This window comes from Salvelinus alpinus, chromosome 10 (genome assembly GCF_045679555.1).
Source record: "Salvelinus alpinus chromosome 10, SLU_Salpinus.1, whole genome shotgun sequence".
NCBI classification, from domain to species: Eukaryota; Metazoa; Chordata; class Actinopteri; order Salmoniformes; family Salmonidae; genus Salvelinus; species Salvelinus alpinus.
The window spans coordinates 70,666,276-70,683,848 of NC_092095.1; the positions used below are offsets into that span (position 1 = coordinate 70,666,276).

The 17,573-nt window shown below is 45.7% G+C and overlaps 1 protein-coding gene across 1 annotated transcript in view; it reads left to right on the forward strand.

Annotated features, from left to right (window-relative positions):
* LOC139532988 (lysosomal cholesterol signaling protein-like) overlaps nucleotides 1-13,380 on the forward strand; it is a 36,991-nt gene extending 23,611 nt beyond the window's left edge. Inside the window, exons 16-25 of the mRNA XM_071331132.1 lie at nucleotides 4,184-4,304; nucleotides 4,628-4,712; nucleotides 4,936-5,026; nucleotides 8,013-8,226; nucleotides 8,403-8,480; nucleotides 8,682-8,800; nucleotides 9,630-9,725; nucleotides 9,804-9,868; nucleotides 11,363-11,500; nucleotides 12,434-13,380. Coding sequence (XP_071187233.1) covers nucleotides 4,184-4,304; nucleotides 4,628-4,712; nucleotides 4,936-5,026; nucleotides 8,013-8,226; nucleotides 8,403-8,480; nucleotides 8,682-8,800; nucleotides 9,630-9,725; nucleotides 9,804-9,868; nucleotides 11,363-11,500; nucleotides 12,434-12,752 — 1,326 coding nt within the window. The 3' untranslated portion in view covers nucleotides 12,753-13,380. The remainder of the gene's footprint in view (nucleotides 1-4,183; nucleotides 4,305-4,627; nucleotides 4,713-4,935; nucleotides 5,027-8,012; nucleotides 8,227-8,402; nucleotides 8,481-8,681; nucleotides 8,801-9,629; nucleotides 9,726-9,803; nucleotides 9,869-11,362; nucleotides 11,501-12,433) is intronic.
* The last annotated feature ends 4,193 nt before the right edge of the window (nucleotides 13,381-17,573 follow it).

The following is a 17,573-nucleotide window of genomic DNA, read 5'->3' on the forward strand; positions in this document are numbered from 1 at the left end:
TTCCTGGCCCAGGTTATTACATATATCCTTCATATACAGTACCTTCTGAAAGGGTTATTACATATATCCTTCATATACAGTACCTTCTGAAAGGGTTATTACATATATCCTTCATATACAGTACCTTCTGAAAGGGTTATTACATATATCCTTCATATACAGTACCTTCTGAAAGGGTTATTACATATATCCTTCATATACAGTACCTTCTGAAAGGGTTATTACATATATCCTTCATATACAGTACCTTCTGAAAGGGTTATTACATATATCCTTCATATACAGTACCTTCTGAAAGGGTTATTACATATATCCTTCATATACAGTACCTTCTGAAAGGGTTATTACATATATCCTTCATATACAGTACCTTCTGAAAGGGTTATTACATATATCCTTCATATACAGTACCTTCTGAAAGGGTTATTACATATATCCTTCATATACAGTACCTTCTGAAAGGGTTATTACATATATCCTTCATATACAGTACCTTCTGAAAGGGTTATTACATATATCCTTCATATACAGTACCTTCTGAAAGGGTTATTACATATATCCTTCATATACAGTACCTTCTGAAAGGGTTATTACATATATCCTTCATATACAGTACCTTCTGAAAGGGTTATTACATATATCCTTCATATACAGTACCTTCTGAAAGGGTTATTACATATATCCTTCATATACAGTACCTTCTGAAAGGGTTATTACATATATCCTTCATATACAGTACCTTCTGAAAGGGTTATTACATATATCCTTCATATACAGTACCTTCTGAAAGGGTTATTACATATATCCTTCATATACAGTACCTTCTGAAAGGGTTATTACATATATCCTTCATATACAGTACCTTCTGAAAGGGTTATTACATATATCCTTCATATACAGTACCTTCTGAAAGGGTTATTACATATATCCTTCATATACAGTACCTTCTGAAAGGGTTATTACATATATCCTTCATATACAGTACCTTCTGAAAGGGTTATTACATATATCCTTCATATACAGTACCTTCTGAAAGGGTTATTACATATATCCTTCATATACAGTACCTTCTGAAAGGGTTATTACATATATCCTTCATATACAGTACCTTCTGAAAGGGTTATTACATATATCCTTCATATACAGTACCTTCTGAAAGGGTTATTACATATATCCTTCATATACAGTACCTTCTGAAAGGGTTATTACATATATCCTTCATATACAGTACCTTCTTATCTTATTCATACCTTCTGAAAGGGTTATTACATATATCCTTCATATACAGTACCTTCTGAAAGGGTTATTACATATATCCTTCATATACAGTACCTTCTGAAAGGGTTATTACATATATCCTTCATATACAGTACCTTCTGAAAGGGTTATTACATATATCCTTCATATACAGTACCTTCTGAAAGGGTTATTACATATATCCTTCATATACAGTACCTTCTGAAAGGGTTATTACATATATCCTTCATATACAGTACCTTCTGAAAGGGTTATTACATATATCCTTCATATACAGTACCTTCTGAAAGGGTTATTACATATATCCTTCATATACAGTACCTTCTGAAAGGGTTATTACATATATCCTTCATATACAGTACCTTCTGAAAGGGTTATTACATATATCCTTCATATACAGTACCTTCTGAAAGGGTTATTACATATATCCTTCATATACAGTACCTTCTGAAAGGGTTATTACATATATCCTTCATATACAGTACCTTCTGAAAGGGTTATTACATATATCCTTCATATACAGTACCTTCTGAAAGGGTTATTACATATATCCTTCATATACAGTACCTTCTGAAAGGGTTATTACATATATCCTTCATATACAGTACCTTCTGAAAGGGTTATTACATATATCCTTCATATACAGTACCTTCTGAAAGGGTTATTACATATATCCTTCATATACAGTACCTTCTGAAAGGGTTATTACATATATCCTTCATATACAGTACCTTCTGAAAGGGTTATTACATATATCCTTCATATACAGTACCTTCTGAAAGGGTTATTACATATATCCTTCATATACAGTACCTTCTGAAAGGGTTATTACATATATCCTTCATATACAGTACCTTCTGAAAGGGTTATTACATATATCCTTCATATACAGTACCTTCTGAAAGGGTTATTACATATATCCTTCATATACAGTACCTTCTGAAAGGGTTATTACATATATCCTTCATATACAGTACCTTCTGAAAGGGTTATTACATATATCCTTCATATACAGTACATTCTGAAAGGGTTATTACATATATCCTTCATATACAGTACCTTCTGAAAGGGTTATTAAATATATCCTTCATATACAGTACATTCTGAAAGTATTCAGACCCCTTGACTTGTTCCACATTTTGTTACATTACAACCTTATTCTAAAATGGATGAAAAATGTTTTAGCCTCAAATCAATCTACACACAATACCCCATAATGACAAAGCAAAAACTGTTTAAAAAAAATAAGTTTTTAGAAAAAACTAAAACAGAAATATCACATTTCCATAAGTATTCAGACTCTTTACTCAGTACTTTGTTGAAGCACCTTTGGCAGTGATTAGAGCCTTGAGGCTTCTTGGGTTTGACGCTACAAACGTGGCACACCTGTATTTGGGGAGATTCTCCCATTCTTCTCTGCAGATCCTCTCAAGCTCTGTCAGGTTGGATGGGGAGCATCGCTGCACAGCTATTTTCAGGATTCTCCAGAGATGTTAGATCGGGTTCAAGTCCGGGCTCTGGCTGGGCCACTCAAGGACATCTCAGATACTTATCCCGAAGCCACTCCTGCATTGTCTTGGCTGTGTGCTTAGAGTCGTTGTCCTGTTGGAAGGTGAACCTTCACCCCAGTCTGAGGTCCTGAACGCTCTGGAGCAGGTTTCCATCATGGATCTCTCTGTGCTTTGCTCCGTTCTTCTTTCCTTCGATCCTGACTAGTCTCTCAGTCGCTGCCGCTGAAAAACATCCCCACAGCATGATGCTACCACCACCACGCTTCATCGTATGGATGGTGCCAGGTTTCCTCCAGATGTGATGCTTGGCATTCAGGCCAAAGAGTTCAATCTGGTTTCATCAGACCAGAGAATCTTGTTTCTCATGGTCTGAGAATCTTTAGGTGCCTTTTGGCAAACCCCAAGCGAGCTGCCATGTGCCTTTTACTGAGAAGTGGCTTCTGTCTGGCTGCTCTACCATAAAGGCCTGATTGGTGGAGTGTTGCAGAAATGGTTGTCCTTCTGGAAGGTTCTCGCACCTCCACAGAGGAACTCTGGAGCTCTGTCAGAGTGACCATCGGGTTCTTGGTCACCTCCCTGACCAAGGCCCTTCTCCCCCGATTGATCAGTTTGGCCGAGTGGCCAGCTCTAGGAAGAGTCTTGGTGGTTCCAAACTATTTCCATTTAAGAATGATGGAGGCCACTGTGTTCTTGGGGACCTTCAATGCTGCAGACATTTTTTGGTACCCTTTCCCAAATCTGTGCCTCGACACAATCCTGTCTCGGAGCTCTATTGACAATTCCTTCGACCTCATGGCTTGGTTTTTGCTCTGACATGCCCTGTCAACTGTGGGACCTTATATAGACAGGTGTGTGACTTTCCAAATCATGTCCAATCAATTGGATTTACCACAGGTGGACTCCAATCAAGTTGTAGAAACATATCAAGGATGATGAATGGAAACAGGATGCACCTGAGCTCAATTTCCAGTCTCATAGCAAAAGGTCTGAATACTTATGTAAATAAGATATTTCAGTTTTTTATTTTTAATAAATTTGAAAACATTTCTAAAAACCTGTTTTTCGCTTTGTCATTATGGGGTATTGTGTGTCGATTTATAAGATTTTTTTTTACATTTAATGCATTTTAGAATAAGTCTAACTTAACAAAATGTGGAAAAAGTCAAGGGGTCTGAATACTTTACGAAGGCACTGTACATAATGTTTACTATATTATATACAGTTGAAGTCGGAAGTTTACATACACTTAGGTTGAGTCATTAAAACTAGTTTTTCAACCACTCCACAAATTTCTTGTTAACAAACTATAGTTTTGGCAAGTCGGTTAGGACATCTACTTTGACACAAGTAATTTTTCCAACAATAGTTTACAGACAGATTATTATATAGTAATGTGTCTCTCCTTGTCCCTGTAGTTCCTAGTGTGTGTCAGTATGATCCTGTGGAACTTCGTAGTGAAGCAGGAGGACATCTTGGGACAGGTGTTGACATTCACACTGCTCTATGGGTCACTCTACAGCACATATGTCTGGACTGGTATGTACCGTGTGTCTGGACTGGTATGTACCGTGTGTCTGGACTGGTATGTACCGTGTGTCTGGACTGGTATGTACCGTGTGTCTGGACTGGTATGTACCGTGTGTCTGGACTGGTATGTACCGTGTGTCTGGACTGGTATGCACCGTGAGTGTCTGGACGGGTATGCACCGTGAGTGTCTGGACGGGTATGCACCGTGAGTGTCTGGACGGGTATGCACCGTGAGTGTCTGGACGGGTATGCACCGTGAGTGTCTGGACGGGTATGTTGTACAGTATCTGTGGAATAACCCTGAGTTGGTTCTGTCTGGGTCTTACTACAGGTCTCATTCCTCTCTGTTTGGTTCTGACCAAGAAGGACAATTTGCTGAGGATTCCACCTGGGGTCTTCATGGTCTTTGGCTGGGGGTACGTCCTGTGTGTGTGTGTGTGTGTGTGTGTGTGTGTGTGTGTGTGTGTGTGTGTGTGTGTGTGTGTGTGTGTGTGTGTGTGTGTGTGTGTGTGTGTGTGTGTGTGTGTGTGTGTGTGTGTGTGTGTGTGTGTGTGTGTGTGTGTGTGTGTGTGTGTGAAACAGTGTGTTGTATGTTGGTGTTCTTCAAACTTAACCTTACAGTGTTGTTCTCTTCCACAGCATACCGTTCCTCATCCTTGGAGGCCTGCTCCTGGCAGGAGAGAGGATGCCTGATACTATAGACTCTGCCTTCTTCTATGGCAGGGCTCAGGTGAGAGGATGCCTGATACTATAGACTGCCTTCTTCTATGGCAGGGCTCAGGAGAGAGGATGCCTGATCCTATAGACTCTGCCTTCTATGGCAGGGCTCAGGTGAGAGGATGCCTGATCCTATAGACTCTGCCTTCTTCTATGGCAGGGCTCAGGAGAGAGGATGCCTGCTCCTATAGACTCTCACTTCTTCTATGGCAGGGCTCAGGTGAGAGGATGCCTGATCCTATATACTCTGCCTTCTTCTATGGCAGGGCTCTTGAGAGATGATGCCTGATCCTATAGACTCTGCCTTCTATGGTAGGGCTCAGGTGAGAGGATGCCTGATCCTATAGACTCTGCCTTCTATGGCAGGGCTCAGGAGAGAGGATGCCTGATCCTATAGACTCTGCCTTCTTCTATGGCAGGGCTCAGGAGAGAGGATGCCTGATCCTATAGACTCTGCCTTCTTCTATGGCAGGGCTCAGGAGAGAGGATGCCTGATCCTATAGACTCTGCCTTCTTCTATGGCAGGGCTCAGGAGAGAGGATGCCTGATCCTATAGACTCTGCCTTCTATGGTAGGGCTCAGGTGAGAGGATGCCTGATCCTATAGACTCTGCCTTCTTCTATGGCAGGGCTCAGGTGAGAGGATGCCTGATCCTATAGACTCTGCCTTCTATGGCAGGGCTCAGGAGAGAGGATGCCTGATCCTATAGACTCTGCCTTCTATGGCAGGGCTCAGGAGAGAGGATGCCTGTGGTTTTAGTTTACTGGAATACAGATCCACTGTATAGTTCTCCCTGAGTTGACTACACTTTACACATCACATAGATCTGGAGCCAGTCCTGAAGGTTTTACACATCACATAGATCTGGAGCCAGTCCTGAAGGTTTTACACTTTACACATCACATAGATCTGGGGCCAGTCCTAAAGGTTTTACACTTTACACATCACATAGATCTGGGGCCAGTCCTGAAGGTTTTACACATCACATAGATCTGGAGCCAGTCCTAAAGGTTTTACACATCACATCACATAGATCTGGAGCCAGTCCTAAAGGTTTTACACTTTACACATCACATAGATCTGGGGCCAGTCCTAAAGGTTTTACACTTTACATCATAGATCTGGGGCCAGTCCTAAAGGTTTTCACACATCACATAGATCTGGAGCCAGTCCTAAAGGTTTTACACTTTACACATCACATAGATCTGGAGCCAGTCCTAAAGGTTTTACACTTTACACATCACATAGATCTGGAGCCAGTCCTAACGGTTTTACACTTTACACATCACATAGATCTGGGGCCAGTCCTAAAGGTTTTACACATCACATAGATCTGGGGCCAGTCCTAAAGGTTTTACACTTTACACATCACATAGATCTGGGGCCAGTCCTAAAGGTTTTACACTTTACACATCACATAGATCTGGGGCCAGTCCTAAAGGTTTTACACATCACATAGATCTGGAGCCAGTCCTAAAGGTTTTACACTTTACACATCACATAGATCTGGAGCCAGTCCTAAAGGTTTTACACTTTACACATCACATAGATCTGGAGCCAGTCCTAAAGGTTTGACACTTTACACATCACATAGATCTGGAGCCAGTCCTAAAGGTTTTACACTTTACACATCACATAGATCTGGGGCCAGTCCTAAAGGTTTTACACTTTACACATCACATAGATCTGGGGCCAGTCCTAAAGGTTTTACACTTTACACATCACATAGATCTGGGGCCAGTCCTAACGGTTTTACACTTTACACATCACATAGATCTGGAGCCAGTCCTAACGGTTTTACACTTTACACATCACATAGATCTGGAGCCAGTCCTAAAGGTTTTACACATCACATAGATCTGGGGCCAGTCCTAAAGGTTTTACACATCACATATATCTGGAGCCAGTCCTAAAGGTTTTACACTTTACACATCACATAGATCTGGGGCCAGTCCTAAAGGTTTTACACTTTACACATCACATAGATCTGGGGCCAGTCCTAAAGGTTTTACACTTTACACATCACATAGATCTGGAGCCAGTCCTAAAGGTTTTACACATCACATAGATCTGGAGCCAGTCCTAAAGGTTTTACACATCACATATATCTGGGGCCAGTCCTAAAGGTTTTACACTTTACACATCACATAGATCTGGGGCCAGTCCTAAAGGTTTTACACATCACATAGATCTGGAGCCAGTCCTAAAGGTTTTACACTTTACACATCACATAGATCTGGGGCCAGTCCTAAAGGTTTTACACATCACATAGATCTGGAGCCAGTCCTAAAGGTTTTACACATCACATATATCTGGGGCCAGTCCTAAAGGTTTTACACATCACATAGATCTGGAGCCAGTCCTAAAGGTTTTACACATCACATAGATCTGGAGCCAGTCCTAAAGGTTTTACACTTTACACATCACATAGATCTGGGGCCAGTCCTAAAGGTTTTACACATCACATATATCTGGGGCCAGTCCTAAAGGTTTTACACATCACATAGATCTGGGGCCAGTCCTAAAGGTTTTACACATCACATAGATCTGGAGCCAGTCCTAAAGGTTTTAACACACTCACATATATCTGGGGCCAGTCCTAAAGGTTTTACACATCACATAGATCTGGGGCCAGTCCTAAAGGTTTTACACATCACATAGATCTGGGGCCAGTCCTAAAGGTTTTACACATCACATAGATCTGGAGCCAGTCCTAAAGGTTTTACACATCACATAGATCTGGGGCCAGTCCTAAAGGTTTTACACTTTATACATCACATAGATCTGGGGCCAGTCCTAAAGGTTTACACTTTACACATCACATAGATCTGGGGCCAGTCCTAAAGGTTTTACACTTTACACATCACATAGATCTGGAGCCAGTCCTAAAGGTTTTACACTTTACACATCACATAGATCTGGGGCCAGTCCTAAAGGTTTTACACATCACATAGATCTGGGGCCAGTCCTAAAGGTTTTACCTCTCTCTCCTCTCTCAGATCATCAGTACTGCAGTAGTAGTCTCCTGCAGCATCTTGGTAGGTGGTTTCTCTCTGATGGGTCTTAGCCAGGGCACCAAGGAGAACCAGAACTACCAAGCCCTGGAGAGAGCCTCCAACACGGGTACTATAGAGGACCTGAGGCCCCCTGGACACCAGGAGAACCAGACCCCCCCACTGGAGCCCTCAGCAGCAGAGACCAGCAACAACAGTGGTAGCTACACACATTATTGTTTGTTCTAGTTGGGTGCGTTGGTTTACTGGGGATTTTGTGTCGAACTTCGTATGTAAAACCTTAAATTGCCAACATAAACATATTGTTAAAAAACATGAGTAGTTTGATATAACTCAGAACTGTGTCTGTGTGTTGTTGTTGTGTGTCCCTCCCAGACTGTTGTAGCTGTACACAGCCCGTGCCCGACATGAGCAACGGCGCCACCAGGAACGACACTCCCACGTCTCTAACAGGTACAGGAACACAACGTGAATGACTACAGCTCTGGCTGGAGTTGTGTTCTAGGTTTATGGGCTGATACTTCGGGCCGTGCTGACCTGTTGAGTTGACTGTGTTCCTGTTGTTGTGTCCACTGTGATGCTGTTGCAAAACGTTTTGCTACGGTGTGCACTAATGAACACAACCCTGTTGACTTGTTGTGCTGTACCCTCCAGGCCAGTGTGGGGCGCTGTGTGAACCCCAGCAGCAGCAGTGTAGTCCACCGGTCCAGGATGACAGACAGCTGGTCAGACACGTCCTGTTGTGTCTACTCCTCATAGTTTCCCTGCTGGCTGTGAGTGTTATCTACTGTTCTACTCTGTTCTATTCTGTTCTAATCTTTTCTGTTCTACTCTACTCTGTTCTATTCTGCTCTGTTCTACTCTGCTCTGTTCTGCTCTGTTCTATTCTGTTCTACTCTATTCTATTCTGTTCTACTCTATTCTATTCTGTTCTACTCTATTCTGTTCTGCTCTGTTCTACTCTATTCTGCTCTGTTCTATTCTACTCTGTTCTGTTCTATTCTGCTCTGCTCTGTTCTATTCTGTTCTACTCTGTTCTGTTCTACTCTGTTCCATTCTGTTTTGCTCTACACTGTTCTGTTCTATTCTGTTTTACTGTTCTGTTCCATTCTGTTTTGTTCTGTTCTGTTCTATTCTGTTCTACTCTGTTCTGTTCTACTCTGTTCCATTCTGTTTTGCTCTACACTGTTCTGTTCTATTCTGTTCTACTCTGTCTCTGTTCCATTCTGTTTTGCTCTACACTGTTCTGTTCTATTCTGTTTTACTGTTCTGTTCCATTCTGTTTTGTTCTGTTCTGTTCTACTCTGTTCTGTTCTACTCTGTTCCATTCTGTTTTGCTCTACACTGTTCTGTTCTATTCTGTTTTACTGTTCTGTTCCATTCTGTTTTGTTCTGTTCTATTCTGTTCTGCTCTACACTGTTCTGTTCTAATCTGTTCTGTTCTGTTCTATTCTTTTATTGCTTGGCCGTGTCCCCTTTCTCTACCTACCCTTGTCCCTGAAGTGTGCACTAGTTCACTCCAATCTCGAACCTCTTCCCTGAATCGGCCCTTGTTAACTGTGAAGTGTGCACTTTTCATTCCCCCTCCCGCATGTCTTCCAGAACCTGTCCAGCTGTCTATGGTGGTTGTTCAACCAGGACCCTGGTAGACTGTACCTGGAGCTGCAGTTCTTCTGTGCTGTGGCCAACTATGGACAGGTACGCTCTCCTGTCTATTAGATGATGAGTATACAAAGGGATTTTACTGTTGCTGACTTTCCCTCTCATGTTTCTCAGGGCTTCATTTCGTTTGGTATCTTTGGCCTGGACAGGCATCTGATCATTCTGCCATTCAAGAAGAGGTGAGCTAGGAACTAGGTACTTAACTTCAGAGAGCATAGTGCATCATTGACTGTTGTATTGTCTCAACATCACGCCACCTCCTGTATGCTGTATTGTCCCAACATCAGCACTTCCTCCTGTATGCTGTATTGTCCCAACATCAGTAACACCTCCTGTATGCTGTATTGTCCCAACATCATGCCACCTCCTGTATGCTGTATTGTCCCAACATCAGTAACACCTCCTGTATGCTGTATTGTCCCAACATCATGCCACCTCCTGTATGTTGTATTGTCCCAACATCAGCACTTCCTCCTGTATGCTGTACATCAGTAACACCTCCTGTATGCTGTACATCAGTAACACCTCCTGTATGCTGTATTGTCCCAACATCAGTAACACCTCCTGTATGCTGTATTGTCCCAACATCAGCACTTCCTCCTGTATGCTGTATTGTCCCAACATCAGTAACACCTCCTGCATGTTGTATTGTCCCAACATCAGCACTTCCTCCTGTATGCTGTACATCAGTAACACCTCCTGTATGCTGTACATCAGTAATACCTCCTGTATGCTGTATTGTCCCAACATCAGCACTTCCTCCTGTATGCTGTATTGTCCCAACATCATGCCACCTCCTGTATGTTGTATTGTCCCAACATCAGTAACACCTCCTGTATGTTGTATTGTCCCAACATCAGTAACACCTCCTGTATGCTGTATTGTCCCAACATCAGCACTTCCTCCTGTATGCTGTATTGTCCCAACATCATGCCACCTCCTGTATGTTGTATTGTCCCAACATCAGCACTTCCTCCTGTATGTTGTACATCAGTAACACCTCCTGTATGCTGTATTGTCCCAACATCATGCCACCTCCTGTATGCTGTATTGTCCCAACATCAGTAACACCTCCTGTATGTTGTATTGTCCCAACATCAGTAACACCTCCTGTATGCTGTATTGTCCCAACATCAGCACTTCCTCCTGTATGTTGTATTGTCCCAACATCAGTAACACCTCCTGTATGCTGTATTGTCCCAACATCAGTAACACCTCCTGTATGCTGTATTGTCCCAACATCAGTAACACCTCCTGTATGCTGTATTGTCCCAACATCAGTAACACCTCCTGTATGCTGTATTGTTCCAACATCAGTAACACCTCCTGTATGTTGTATTGTCCCAACATCAGTAACACCTCCTGTATGCTGTATTGTCCCAACATCAGTAACACCTCCTGTATGCTGTATTGTCCCAACATCAGTAACACCTCCTGTATGCTGTATTGTTCCAACATCAGTAACACCTCCTGTATGTTGTATTGTCCCAACATCAGTAACACCTCCTGTATGTTGTATTGTCCCAACATCAGTAACACCTCCTGTATGCTGTATTGTCCCAACGTCAGCACAAGGCCTGATCTAAGTCAGACTTGCCTGAGCCAGGTAGTGTGGCTGTAGAAGATGTGGTTGTTCTGCCCTCTAAGGGGCCTGTGTGTGTCCTGTCCCCCAGGTTAGTGAGCCTGTGGCAGGGCAGGGAGAGTGCGGAGGAGCCCCCCTCTGTGGTTCCAGAGGAGATCAGGCTGACCTGCACTCAGTTTGTCCGCTATCATAAAGACCAGTGTGTTCAGGACATAGTGCCCATCAAAAGGTAGGCCACAACATAAACATCAATTATCATTTATTTATATTTTTTGTAGCATGATTTCACTCCCAGGACATGTCTGATTGGTGCAGAATCAAATCTCTAGAATCTATATTAAAACCGTTGACTTGGGTCTCTCGAGTGGCCCAGAGGCGACATACAATTGGCCCAGCGTCGTCCTGGTTAGGGAAGGGTTTGGCCCGCAGAGATGTCCTTGTCCCATCACGCTCTAGCGACTCCTGTGGCGGGCCGGGCACAGTGCACGCTCACATCGGTCGCCAGTTATACTGTGTTTCCTCTGACACATTGGTGCGGCTGACTTCCGGGTTAAGCGAGCAGTGTGTCAAGATGCAGTGCGGCTTGGAGGGGTCGTGTTTCACCTCTTCAGAGTCCGTACGGGAGTTGCAGCGATGGGACAAGACTGTAACTACCAATTTGGATATCACAAAATTGGGAAGAAAAAGGGGGTAAAATTATATAAAAAATAAAATACAATAAAAAGAAACAGTTGACTCTTAAATGCTACTGCGTGTGCAGATCTAGTCTTCCATAACTAGCATGTTACCTACTAGTTCAACTCGTTCTCTCTTAACATCTTCTCTATGCATGGCCTAGGATTTTACCCCAGCTAATATCCTGCATGTTTCTACCACTAATCCTGTCTTTAGAAATGCATTATTGCATTGTACACTCTGTGAACGGACTGAACTTACCACAGTCTTCTTCACTGGTAATGCATTCTGGTTTTGGAGTGGTACACCATCCTGGTAGCTACTTTTCACCTTTTGATTTCCTGTTTCTCTTACGGAACTCTCATCCTCACTACCACTCCTTTTCTCTCTCTTCTCCTTTCTCCTCTTCCGCCATATCTCCACCCTAGTGCTTCTGGGGAAAGCCTGAACAATGGGACAGTGGGTGAATCCTTCCTTTGATACGCAGGTGTGAGGGAGAGAGGGTTCAGGAGAAGGAGCGCTCCAGGGAGAGACCTGGTCAGGGGACTTATCCTCCATCCCAGGCCCAGACTCAGGCCACTTTCCTGGGCAGTGATCTGGTGGACTGGCTGGTGAGGGCGGGTCTGGCCCGGGACAGGGGGGAAGCCCAGCTCTATGGGGCTCAGCTGCAGCAAGGAGGGATACTGCAACACCTCACACACCAGTTTGACTTCAGGGACGACCCCCTGCTACACTACCGCTTCACTGAGAGGAGCTGGACGCCACCGATGGAGAGGAACAGCAGTATGCCTCCTGTGGCCATGTGATGTTCCCAGAGAAGGAGGGAGGAGGGGGGGGGGGGGGATTACTATTCAGCAGTGTTGTTGTCAAGTCACTAAACCTTGACTCCTAAGTCCTAAACCTTGATTTTTAAGTCCTAAACCTTGACTCCTAAATCCTGTATTAGAATATTACAACACTGCTATTCAGTGAGATGAAACGTTCAGATGGAAATATAATGAGATAGAGCTGACACCATTTAGCATTCCCACATATCAGACAATCATATCTGTTCCGTGTCATACATTTATATCTGAACATTTCTGTAACGTTTGCACCCTCCTGAATGGACCCAAGAAGAGAGAAAGATGATGGGCTGCGTCCAGGCTCTGGTCAAGAGTAGTGCACTGTGAAGGGAATAGGGTGGCATTTAAGTGGCCGGTGTGTGCATCCTGAGTCAGCTACTATCCCAGCTGAACCAATCCACATCCTCAACCAGCTCCAGGATCACAGAGAGACTTCTGTGCATGACGTAAAGAAATCTGCACTGGCTGAAATGTTGACCTGAGACGATTCAACTATTTCATATGTAACTGAACTGACGTGTTGTAAGACTACTGTAATACTGTTGTAATGTACTTGAAAGTCAGTGAAGGATTAAACGTTTTCCCACTATGTTCTGTTACCCAGTACTGTCAGCCCATCTGGCTCAACTAAGACAAAGCTTTAGCGGTGAGGTACAGCTTGTCTGTGACACATCATTTTGTTCAAAGCGAGAGGTGAGGCCTCCAACACCACTTGTAGATCATCGCTGAGTCAGTTTTTAAAGGCCATGCATTGACATAGTTTCCTGGGACACATGTCCTGCCTGGTAAAGTAGACAGCGTGTCCACATGTCCTGCCTGGTCAAGTAGACAGCGTGTCCACATTCTGTATGGAACACATGTCCTGCCTGGTCAAATAGACAGCGTGTCCACATTCTGTATGGAACACATGTCCTGCCTGGTCAAGTAGACAGCGTGTCCACATTCTGTATGGGACACATGTCCTGCCTGGTCAAGTAGACAGCGTGTCCACATGTCCTGCCTGGTCAAGTAGACAGCGTGTCCACATTCTGTATGGAACACATGTCCTGATTGGTCAAGTAGACAGCGTGTCCACATTCTGTATGGGACACATGTCCTGCCTGGCCAAGTAGACAGCGTGTCCTGCCTGGTCAAGTAGACAGCGTGTCCTGCCTGGTCAAGTAGACAGCGTGTCCACATTCTGTATGGGACACATGTCCTGCCTGGTCAAGTAGACAGCATGTCCACATTCTGTGTGGAACACATGTCCTGCCTGGTGAAGTAGACAGCGTGTCCACATGTCCTGCCTGGTCAAGTAGACAGCGTGTCCACATTCTGTGTGGAACACATGTCCTGCCTGGTCAAGTAGACAGCGTGTCCACATGTCCTGCCTGGTCAAGTAGACAGCGTGTCCACATTCTGTATGGAACACATGTCCTGCCTGGTCAAGTAGACAGCGTGTCCTGCCTGGTCAAGTAGGCAGCGTGTCCTGACTGGTCAAGTAGACAGCGTGTCCTGCCTGGTCAAGTAGACAGCGTGTCCTGCTTGGTCAAGTAGACAGCGTGTCCTGCCTGGTCAAGTAGACAGCGTGTCCTGCCTGGTCAAGTAGACAGCGTGTCCTGCCTGGTCAAGTAGACAGCGTGTCCTGCCTGGTCAAGTAGACAGCGTGTCCTGCCTGGTCAAGTAGACAGCGTGTCCTGCCTGGTCAAGTAGACAGCGTGTCCTGCCTGGTCAAGTAGACAGCGTGTCCTGCCTGGTCAAGTAGACAGCGTGTCCTGCCTGGTCAAGTAGGCAGCGTGTCCTGCCTGGTCAAGTAGACAGCGTGTCCTGCCTGGTCAAGTAGACAGCGTGTCCTGCTTGGTCAAGTAGACAGCGTGTCCTGCCTGGTCAAGTAGACAGCGTGTCCTGCCTGGTCAAGTAGACAGCGTGTCCTGCCTGGTCAAGTAGACAGCGTGTCCTGCCTGGTCAAGTAGACAGCGTGTCCTGCCTGGTCAAGTAGGCAGCGTGTCCTGCCTGGTCAAGTAGGCAGCGTGTCCTGCCTGGTCAAGTAGGCAGCGTGTCCTGCCTGGTCAAGTAGGCAGCGTGTCCTGCCTGGTCAAGTAGGCAGCGTGTCCTGCCTGGTCAAGTAGGCAGCGTGTCCTGCCTGGTCAAGTAGACAGCGTGTCCTGCCTGGTCAAGTAGACAGCGTGTACACATTCTGTGTGGAACACATGTCCTGCCTGGTCAAGTAGACAGCGTGTACACATTCTGTGTGGGACACATGTCCTGCCTGGTCAAGTAGACAGCGTGTCCACATTCTGTGTGGAACACATGTCCTGCCTGGTCAAGTAGACAGCGTGTCCACATGTCCTGCCTGGTCAAGTAGACAGCGTGTCCTGCCTGGTCAAGTAGGCAGCGTGTCCTGCCTGGTCAAGTAGACAGCGTGTCCTGCCTGGTCAAGTAGACAGCGTGTCCTGCTTGGTCAAGTAGACAGCGTGTCCTGCCTGGTCAAGTAGACAGCGTGTCCTGCCTGGTCAAGTAGACAGCGTGTCCTGCCTGGTCAAGTAGACAGCGTGTCCTGCCTGGTCAAGTAGACAGCGTGTCCTGCCTGGTCAAGTAGACAGCGTGTCCTGCCTGGTCAAGTAGACAGCGTGTCCTGCCTGGTCAAGTAGACAGCGTGTCCTGCCTGGTCAAGTAGACAGCGTGTCCTGCCTGGTCAAGTAGACAGCGTGTCCTGCCTGGTCAAGTAGGCAGCGTGTCCTGCCTGGTCAAGTAGGCAGCGTGTCCTGCCTGGTCAAGTAGACAGCGTGTCCTGCCTGGTCAAGTAGGCAGCGTGTCCTGCTTGGTCAAGTAGACAGCGTGTCCTGCCTGGTCAAGTAGACAGCGTGTCCTGCCTGGTCAAGTAGACAGCGTGTCCTGCCTGGTCAAGTAGACAGCGTGTCCTGCCTGGTCAAGTAGACAGCGTGTCCTGCCTGGTCAAGTAGACAGCGTGTCCTGCCTGGTCAAGTAGACAGCGTGTCTTGCCTGGTCAAGTAGACAGCGTGTCCTGCCTGGTCAAGTAGACAGCGTGTCCTGCCTGGTCAAGTAGACAGCGTGTCCTGCCTGGTCAAGTAGACAGCGTGTCCTGCCTGGTCAAGTAGACAGCGTGTCCTGCCTGGTCAAGTAGACAGCGTGTCCTGCCTGGTCAAGTAGACAGCGTGTCCTGCCTGGTCAAGTAGACAGTGTCCTGCCTGGTCAAGTAGACAGCGTGTCCTGCCTGGTCAAGTAGACAGCGTGTCCTGCCTGGTCAAGTAGACAGTGTCCTGCCTGGTCAAGTAGACAGCGTGTCCTGCCTGGTCAAGTAGACAGCGTGTCCTGCCTGGTCAAGTAGACAGTGTCCTGCCTGGTCAAGTAGACAGCGTGTCCTGCCTGGTCAAGTAGACAGCGTGTCCTGCCTGGTCAAGTAGGCAGCGTGTCCTGCCTGGTCAAGTAGGCAGCGTGTCCTGCCTGGTCAAGTAGACAGCGTGTCCTGCCTGGTCAAGTAGGCAGCGTGTCCTGCCTGGTCAAGTAGGCAGCGTGTCCTGCCTGGTCAAGTAGGCAGCGTGTCCTGCCTGGTCAAGTAGGCAGCGTGTCCTGCCTGGTCAAGTAGGCAGCGTGTCCTGCCTGGTCAAGTAGGCAGCGTGTCCTGCCTGGTCAAGTAGGCAGCGTGTCCTGCCTGGTCAAGTAGGCAGCGTGTCCTGCCTGGTCAAGTAGACAGCGTGTACACATTCTGTGTGGAACACATGTCCTGCCTGGTCAAGTAGACAGCGTGTACACATTCTGTGTGGAACACATGTCCTGCCTGGTCAAGTAGACAGCGTGTCCTGCCTGGTCAAGTAGACAGCGTGTCCACATGTGGAGAATGTTTCTAATGCTCATGTTATGCTAATAATGTTGTGATCAGTCATGAATATGCATTGTTAATTATTGTTCCTAATATCATGACATCATACTCTGGTATGTTGTCCTCTGATGAGGTTTTATCAATGTGATACAAATGTCTTTGAGTATTAACAAGCAGGGTTAGTGAGCTTTTGCACTTAACACTGATGCTCTTGTTTAAATGACTCCTCACATATGAATTGTGTTGTTGTTGATGTGTGACTTTTAAGCAGGAAGTGACCCAGCTGTGTGACTTTAAGCAGGAAGTGACCCGCTGTGTGTGATGATGATCCTTTGCAGAGTCTACCTTCAACACTTTGTTTCTCCAGATACTTGATGTCAAGTGACTGAGATGCTGTGGGTTTAGCCTGACTGCCTCAGCCTTGTAGGATGAGGTGCTGTGGGTTTAGCCTGACTGCCTCAGCCTTGTAGGATGAGATGCTGTGGGTTTAGCCTGACTGCCTCAGCCTTGTAGGATGAGATGCTGTGGGTTTAGCCTGACTGCCTCAGCCTTGTAGGATGAGATGCTGTGGGTTTAGCCTGACTGCCTCAGCCTTGTAGGATGAGGTGCTGTGGGTTTAGCCTGACTGCCTCAGCCTTGTAGGATGAGATGCTGTGGGTTTAGCCTGACTGCCTCAGCCTTGTAGGATGAGGTGCTGTGGGTTTAGCCTGACTACCTCAGCCTTGTAGGATGAGTGGTGTGGGTTTAGCCTGACTACCTCAGCCTTGTAGGATGAGTGGTGTGGGTTTCGCCTGACTGCCTCAGCCTTGTAGGATGAGTGGCTGTGGGTTTAGCCTGACTGCCTCAGCCTTGTAGGATGAGGTGCTGTGGGTTTAGCCTGACTGCCTCAGCCTTGTAGGATGAGTGGTGTGGGTTTAGCCTGACTGCCTCAGCCTTGTAGGATGAGGTGCTGTGGGTTTAGC